The sequence below is a fragment of the Pan troglodytes genome, chromosome 3 (assembly GCF_028858775.2).
Source record: "Pan troglodytes isolate AG18354 chromosome 3, NHGRI_mPanTro3-v2.0_pri, whole genome shotgun sequence".
Lineage (NCBI taxonomy): Eukaryota > Metazoa > Chordata > Mammalia > Primates > Hominidae > Pan > Pan troglodytes.
In genome coordinates, this window is record NC_072401.2 from 114,848,609 (window position 1) to 114,857,729 (window position 9,121).

The 9,121-nt window shown below is 36.6% G+C and overlaps 1 protein-coding gene across 50 annotated transcripts in view; it reads left to right on the top strand.

Moving 5' to 3' along the window:
* Positions 1-7,880, top strand: part of ANK2 (ankyrin 2) — a 684,795-nt gene extending 676,915 nt beyond the window's left edge. For 27 of the 50 annotated variants that reach the window (XM_054683338.1, XM_063809773.1, XM_063809768.1 and 24 more), the window contains one exon: positions 5,600-7,880. In XM_054683338.1, coding sequence (XP_054539313.1) covers positions 5,600-5,614 — 15 coding nt within the window. In that variant the 3' untranslated portion in view covers positions 5,615-7,880. Of the gene's footprint in view, positions 1-2,229; positions 2,322-5,599 lie in introns of all 50 variants that reach the window. The other 23 variants (XM_063809764.1, XM_054683323.2, XM_063809765.1 and 20 more) reach the window with 1 other exon arrangement.
* The last annotated feature ends 1,241 nt before the right edge of the window (positions 7,881-9,121 follow it).

The following is a 9,121-nucleotide window of genomic DNA, read 5'->3' on the forward strand; positions in this document are numbered from 1 at the left end:
CGGAGCTTGCAGTGAGCCGAGATTGCACCACTGCACTCCAGCCTGGGCAACAGAGCGAGAATTCGTCTCAAAAAAAAAAAAAAAAAAAGAAAAGAAAAAGAAAATGGGTCCACAGTAACAGATCACAAACTCTTACTAAATTCCCCAAATGCTGAAAACCAAAACAAATTTTGTAAGTTAATTTGGAAGTGAAACTTGAAATAAATTGGCATGGAGCTATTATGACATGAAGCTTTTTTATTCTACCTAGACTGAATGTTTTAGTGACATAAAAATGGGTTTGATTACAGGATGCCATCTTCACTCTGGAGTATTAGTATTATATAGTACAGTCATGCATTGCTTAACCCACTTATGCCAGAGGTTGCCATTTTTAAAATTTTTGCATGAGTGAAAAATCAGACCTTGGTGATGACCTTGAGCAGTAGGATATAAATAACTTCCACATGCCTAGTGTTCACTAGGCATAAGTGGGTTTCAATGACAGGGATATGTGCTGGGAAATGCATCGTTAGACAACTTTGTCATTGTGTGAACATTGTAGAATGTCCTTACACAAACCTGGGTGGTATAGCCTACTATACACCTAGGTTATATGGTATAACCTATTGCTCCTGGCTACAAACCTGCACAGCATGTTACTGTGCTGAATACTGTAGGCAATTATAACACAATGGTAAGTATCTCCCTATCTAAAAATAGAAAAGGTACATTAGATAAACAAAATAAAATTAACTTTAGCTTACTGTAACTCTTTGACTTTATAAGCTTTTACATTTATTTTAACTTTTGACTCTTTTGTAATAACACAAGTTAAGATGCAAACACGTTGCACAGGTGCATTAAAAATTGTTTTTCTTCATATCCTTGTTCTATAAACTTTTTTCTGCTTTTAATTTTTAAAATTTATTATTTGTTTTTACTTTTTAAGGTTTTTTTTTTTTTTTTTTTTTTTTTTTTTTTGGCTAAAAACAAAGGCCTAAACATGTACATCAGCCTAGGCCTACACAAGGTCAGAATAATCAATATCACTGTCTTCCTCCTCCACATATTGTCCCACTGGAAGGTATTCAGGAGCAATAACATATGGAGTTGTCATATCCTAAGAAAACAATGCCTTATTCTGCAATACCTCCTGAAGGACCTGCCTGAGGCTCCTTGATAATTAACTGTTTTTTAATAAGTAAAAGGAGTACACTCTAAAATAGTGATAAAAAGTATCACTTTTATAATACTTGATAATGATAAGTGACTGTTACTGATTTATGTATTTACTATACATAGTAAATGTATTTACCATACATAAACCAGTAACATAGTCATTTATTATCAATATCAAGTATTATGTGCCCTACATAATTGTATGTGCTGTGCTTTTATATGATTGGCACCTTAGTAGGTTTATTTACACCAGCATCGCCACAAACATCTGAGTAATACATTGCACCATGAAGTTAGAACAGCTATAGCATCACTAGGTGACAGGAATTTTTTAGCTCCATTATAATCTTATGGGACCATGTCATATATGCAGTCCATTTTTAACCAAAATGTCATTATGTAGCATGTGACTGTATATGCATTATATTACCTTGCTAAAATCCAAAAGGGACAAAAAAATCTAAATTTTGAAACACATCTGGTCCCAAAGTTTTGACTAAGGGATCCTGGGCATGTGCAAACATCTACAAAGTACTTTTGCTATTGGAACATTTTGACACTAAATGCTGTATGTGTGTCCTCTACTATACCCATAATATATATTGAAATTATATATGAATTCATTGGAATATTAAAAGCAAACCTCTTAAAATACTTTCAGTTTTCACATTTTGACAACTGGCAATCTTGAATGGTCAAAAATGAATTATCTGTGTTATACCATTTGGGCCTTGTTTGCTTGTTTTTGCCTCTGGTTATTATATTTATCATTAAAATCTCCACTGTAGAAAGGAGTTGGGTGAAGCAAGGAGGAAATTGAAAGTCAATCCATATGGATGTTGCTTAGCAGCTTTTGTAAAGTACAATAACAAATCTCCCTCACAAATGAGAGAAACTAAAAGGACTTGTTAAATAAAACTCCAAACTTAAATCTGCTTCTAGGAATTGTATTTATTTATCGTTTCAAGTATATCTTTTCATACTGACTATGAGTAAAGCAAAGCAATAGATTGTTTGAAAGTCTATAGTTTATGATGAGCTTTGTCTTTTCTTTTCTTCTTACTTCAGGCTTTGAGTTACACAGGTAGCCACATGAAAGTCCACTTACCCAGTTTAGTAGAGAATGAAATCCTGAAAGAGGATGGATCAATAATTAAAAGGTTTGGGTTAGCATGGGGTGATGCTTTGCCAACTAACACCATAAACATTTTTCCAATTTTAAGAAAAGAAGGGGAGAATCCCTACATCTACCCTAAAGAGGATAGAGAACTGCCTACTCTCCTGCATTATAATACTTTGGTCAAGTAATGGATCTATTGAAGTGTCATCCCTGAAGTATCCTCTTGATACTTCAAACATAATACTAAGTCATAGCAAGAATGAGACTCACGCTTACACAGTCTGACTCCCTGGGTTTTAGCAAGCCATCAACTTAGTTGAAGCCAGCCTGATGGTATTACATTGTGTCGATAGATTCAGAGAGCATAGGAAGAAGAATCTAATCGATGGATCACAAATTAATTTTGTGACCAGCTATATTCAGCTCAATCTTAGTAAATCATTACTTTGAATGGTATGTGCTTTCTTTTAACAGCTGCTTTATGATTCTGCATGTGAGTGGCCAATAACATAAGCATGAGTTTGATATCCATGAAACAAATATACCTAGCGATGCTGAAACCTGGGGCTTTAATGAGTTAAGCAAGTGTCATGAAAGCAGTAAGCAGCACATTTTTACGCTTATACAAGGGGGCTGACTGTGAGGCACACTGGTCTGCCCAGGTCTCTGTTATGGATTTGATGTATAAACTCGGGCACTGTTCCACAGATCTACTCTGACTTCTCACTGGTCCTCTAACAGCGCTGTAAGTATTGAGATTAATAAAATGTGCTCAGCTTCTCGGTGAAAAGACACAATGGAAATCCAAGTTACAATTGTGCTTTTCACTTCATTGAAAAGGGAGAAAGATTGTCATTCAGAGTATGCTACAGAACTATTTTAAGCCTTTAGAACATAATAATTAGAACAGCAAAATTAAAGGTTCTGTCACAATTCCACCCACCAATCAAATGGGAAAAGAGCAGCAGCTAGGAATTTAAAAGAGTGTAATTGCTCTCTCAGAACTTAAAAAATGCTACATGAATTAAGGATAAAATGCCTTTTACACTCTCAACTTTTAAGTCTTTTATTCAATTATTCAGATGAAACCACATAATCCACGCATGCACTAACATCATGGGCTCTTCAAACTGGAATAGATTTAGAGATCAGTTAATCCAAAGTTCTCAATTACAGCTGGTGAATTTGAAGCCAGGAATATAGACAACTCCATAGAGTTTCCACAGCTAGTTAGTTATGGAAGCTAGTTAGTTACAGAACTCTATTTATGATGTACAACACTTTATTTTATACATTGTTAAAGACATCATATACATGTGCATATTCAGAAACACATTGGCCTACATTTGCCTACACAGAATATCACGAAATGTCCTATAATGGAGGCTTAACCCCTGGCATCAATGCTATAAAGGCTTCTACTAGCTTTTAGCAGAAATCGTCAGAAAAGTGCCTTTTTGAAGAAAAAAAAAATGGTTGCCGCGTATTTAGGAAAACATCAGATTTCAATCATTGGAATCAAATTTGACCTTTTCATCAGCAAGAACAAATTTAAGTTTGCTTCCAGATGCAGAACAATTCATATAGTATTAAAGGAAAAAGAGAGTAGAAGAACATAAGGGAAGAAGGAAGGAGGAAACAAGGATGTCCAAAAAAAGCTGACAGTATTTTAGCTGAAGTAAGTTATTTTTAAAAATCAGGATGATCGTAACAAATGCATAGGGGTATTGGATGATGGCAGAACTTCCAACTTCTGAACAATGAAAACATAAGGAAAATGCTGGGTAAAGCTACAAAAACTGATCATTTCCTATGGAGGTTTTAAGTGTAGATGCATAGTGTATGGTTATGGACTCAGGCTCTGGAATCTTTGACTCTTGGTCCCACTGCGTGCTAATTCTGTTATTTTTTGTTTGGACTATTGCTTAAATTCTCGGAGATTCAATTTCCTTATTTGTTATACTAGTGTCTGGCCCATACAACACATTCGTCAAATACTTGTGGAATGAGGACCCGCATTTGGAAGTATATAGTGAAAAAGGCTGCTCTGCCTGTGGAGTAGCCATTTTTTATTCCTTTACTTTCCTAATAAACTTGCTTTTACTTTACTCTAAAAAAAAAAAAGAAGAAGAATATATAGTGAAAAGAATTGAGAATGAGCAAATTACTTTTAAGTACAGTTACAGGAAAATATTAGTATGACTTAAAATTAGTATGACTATACAAAAGTTATAGCTCCTGGCCCAATGTGGTGGCTCACACCTGTAATCCCAACACTTTGGGAGGCCAAGGTGGACAGATCATCTGAGCTCAGGAGTTCGAGACCAGCTTGGCCAACATGACAAAACCCTGTCTCTACTAAAGATACCAAAAATTAGCTGGGTGTGGTGGCACGCACCTGTAGTCCCAGCTACTCAGGAGGCTGAGGCCAGAGAATCGCTTGAACCCGGGAGGCAGAGGTTGCAGTGAGCCAAGATCGCACCAATGCACTCCAGCCTGGGTGACAGAACGAGACTCCGTCTCAAGAAAAGGTGTTATAGTTCCTTTTCTCAAGTAACCACCAGTCTTATAAGGGAGGCAAGTAAACAACAGACTGTTAAATGGCAAGAAATACACAAAATGAGCAACAAATGTGAGGCTTGGAGAATCCGGAGGAAGCAGCTGTCTCTCAATGGCTTTTCTCTTTTCCCCTTCCTCCCCCACCATCTCCATATGAAGCCTTAGAGACCTGGGCAGATCTTCATCTTTTGTTGGGAGCCACCTTCTTATATATTGATAGACTAATATTTTAGTTTTTAAAGACATATGCCTCATAAAAAACTTCTCTGAAAACATAATTTTGGGAAGTTTGGGTCAGGGTGTGACTGTAAGGTTTAAGCTGGCAGCCAAGGTGTTTCAAATAAATTAAGAAAAAATTTTTTTTAGCCTGTCAAAAGGTACTTGTGGTACTATTTCAGAATTAACCAAACTCTATTAAGTAAGGGCTACTTAATCAAACCATGAATGATTTTATGGTTAGTTTTTGAGAAGATCAAATTAAAGCATGGTTTCATTTATTTTCAATTTTTCTTAAAGATTTAAAAAATACTCCTTGTTCCAAAACACATTTTTAAAAAAATCTCATGAATCGTTTTAGAGAGGGGAGCCATGTTTAAAAGAAAGACACAAAAAGATGTCTATAGTTTATTATGCTAATAGTTTGCTGTGGAAACATCTAAAGGTAAGACATTAGGTACTCAGTGTAATGGTCACCTTCATTCCTAACAGCTGCCCTCTGGCAGTGAAGAGTGTAATTCTCTCTTGTCTGCTTTTCTCCAGGACAACAATGAGTAAAGCCATCACACAGAAGAGGGCTGTGGTGAAGGACCAGCATGGAAAACGCATTGACTTGGAGCACCTGGAGGATGTACCAGAAGCACTAGACCAGGACGACCTCCAGCGCGATCTCCCGCAGCTCCTTCGGCATTTCTGCAAGGAGGACTTGAAGCAAGAGGCCAAGTGAGGGGCTGCCCAGTTCTCACACCAGAAACCACACATTCACTCGATATGCAGCTTCCTGTTTCAGTAGGGGAGTGACCTAACTGGCCTAATTAATGGGATACCCCGACATTTCCACCGTTAGCAAATATACGGCATTTTGTTTTAGTTTTCCCCCATCCTCTTTAACTATAAAGCTAATTTGTGACCAAAGATGGCATCCTTCATACTGGATGCTGTATCCAATACTTTGTTGTGTCTGTGCTAACCTGGGAACTGGCCACCTCCATTGTTCTTTGCTTCTGCACAAGATCCATGAAAATCCATTGATCAGAAGAACTTCACCTGCAGACCTCTTCAAGTGACACTATGTAGGAGTCCTTCCAAGGAATATCTATGTACAATGTATATAGCTGAAATGCTCAGATGAACAACATCTTAAAATTAAAACCACTGCCTATTGTAACTACACTGGGCATCAGAATAAAAGGCCTCTAGAAATTGCTGAACAATGGTTAATTAAGATATTGCTAACACAATCGAGTGATAATACAGTTTTACTGCAAAAGAAGCACTTCAAACCTATTATGTCCTTAGAACTTCCAGAGTAGCCACTGCTCCCAGTTAAAGGTGGGTCAGTAGCCTGGCAGAACTGTCCTGAGAAGTTATTGCTGGTGCTGGCCAGCCATGGCTTAGGACTCCAACAGCCACTCTGAGGGAGGGGAGAAGGGAGCAGAGGCCACGCAGAATGAAACGATGGGGTATTCAGTGGCTAGCAGCTACATTGTGTGGCATTCTAGCATCTTCAGGTCTTTAGATCTTGGACAAGTTGGCAGGGTATTTTAAAAGCTATAACTACTGTAGTTTTCCAGTTTTCATTGCTGCTTTAGCAAACCACGCTGTCTTACAGTGGTACTTTCTTCTGGCCACTGCACTGTAGATAATTCATTGGAAACAAGATTTACCCACTACATAAAAGGTTAAACTCCTTCAGTATGTTGGAGTGGTTTCTTTTTTTTTTCTTTCTTTCTTTTTTTTTTTTTTCAGGTTTATATCTTCTCTAATACCTGCATGTGGCGTTTAAAAATCAAGACCACGGTCAAACCCCTCTTCTAATCACATTAATTGTTTCCATTCTTTTTACCCTGAGTGAGCACTTTTCACTTTCCAGCTAGGTCTGTTTTTCAGCTTGCAGACAAGATTGAGAAATCCTTGAAAATTTGGTTTTGGTTAAAATTTTTGGTTTATTTATTTGAAATCCACACTCCCTTGGAAACTCTTAAGTGCATTTGTGCACTTCTGTTTGTTTGTCTCAAAGAAGGGACTGTAACAATCTGAGTAATTTCCATGTCCTCTTCCTTATTCCTCTAGTGGTTGAAGCTGTGTAGCATTTTAACATATATATATTCACAAATATATTCATATAAACAGTATACATTTTGAATCAGTCATTTGTTAAAGAAAAGTATATTCAATGAAGATGAAATTTAAATAAAAAAGGACAGAGTCTATCCTCCAGGGATTGAACATTTTCCAATTATCTGGTCTTTTCCTGTTGTGCAAAAATGACTCATTGCTCCGAATGTCAAAAACAAATGCGACAAACAATGGCACTTCATCATTTAAAGTAATGTTGCCAAGAGAAAAAATTTCCTGGGAGGGAGGTTTCCCACAAGCCAAATCTCCTAAGCCTCAAATGCTAGCACTTTTTGGCAGTTGGATAGGAAATGAAACATTCTTTGGCAGCCAAAATAAGAGAGGCCGATGGTGAAACTTTTTGAGACACCCTATGGCCTTCTTGTCAAAACCTTCACTGGAGCTCAAGAAAAGCATTTCTGTTGTGTTATTTGCAGTGCAGATGATGTCTGTGTAACAACATAATGGTTATTCACCTTTTTTTGATTTTGATTTTTGCTGTGTTATCAAAAACTTGGATACTGTGAGAAGAAGTGAATTTTCAGTTGACGAATCAGCATCTTGTTCCCATGGTGATAACACTAATTGAATATATCTATGAGGGCATGTATTAGTTAATGGAAAAAAAATACAACACTAACAATACATAGCTGCAATGTGTACAATGGCTGATTTAATTAAATAAAATGTACAAGTGTTAAATGTGGCAACAGTGATTTGTTCTTCTTTATCATGAATCTGTGATTTCAGGAGAATAAGAGGTTTTAAAAAGTTGAGCTAGACTTGAAACCAACAGAAAGACACAAATTGCTTTTTTTCTTATGGTTTTTATTTAGTCGCTGAATATGCTATATGCCTGGCACTGGATTAAGCACTGGGATAAATAGATTTTGCCTCTGCCCTCAAGAAATTCTTATTGTTCTTGTTATGCAAAAGAAGAAAATAAGGATTTTTGTTTTGGATCACTACTAAATGAAAGAAAATAGGAATTTGGGGACTTGCAGGGGATGAGAAAGGGTAAGTGGGATTGGCAGCACAGCAAGACTGGTTTGGTCCTCTCCCATGAGGCCATGGCTGTCACTAAATACTTTCTGTCTTTGGGAACAGCAGTTGGCTCTGGAGTTTTCTTTCTGTCTTAGAGCCTGAGAATTTAAAATTAAATGGATATATTAATATAAATAAAGACAGGCTAGGACTATGCAAAATCAAAATCAGTTGTGTGTGGAGAGTTTTGTTTCATTTTTTGAAAAATCCCTTTACTGTTGCTTTAATATTTTTTACAGTAAAAACAAAACAAAAAAGACATGATTTAGAAATTGAGTAGGTTTTATTTAAATCTTATCTGGTATGAGACAGGAAGCTCACTGGATCTGATTTCTATCCTTGGTTGATTTACAGGTCTTCTGAACTTAAAATACCAATTATGCTTGACATTTTTCAAAGAAAACAGTTAAAAATAATTCCAAAGTAGGAGTGTCTGTGTGATCATCTCTCTCCTTCTCATTTGTTTAATGTGCTGTACTTTCTACTTACAGGAACTCTGGGCTTGTGTTACTTTGGGTTTGATTAAGGAAATCAAAGCATCAGAGAAGATTCAATGTCTTCTCATGTTTAATTATTTGCTGTGCAAAATCCATTTTTGTAAAAGAACTTCAGTGAGTCATATGCCGTTTTACAGAAGTATATTTAAAGGTAGGGTGGGGGAAACTTCCAGACTGAGAGAAGATTATGCACCACTCATAAATCATTTGTATTAGTCATGAAGAGGTGAAAGTGACATATAAGCACTCTGAAACAGGCTTGAATTGAATTTGAAATTAGTTTGCTCGTGGAGTCACTTGATTTCTGTAAGCATGGAGAGTCTGGGTGTGGGCAAGTAGTCAGGCAAATGAATAAATCAGATAAAGAGAAGTTAAACGTAGGTCTAGTGAGAACCAAAATCACTAC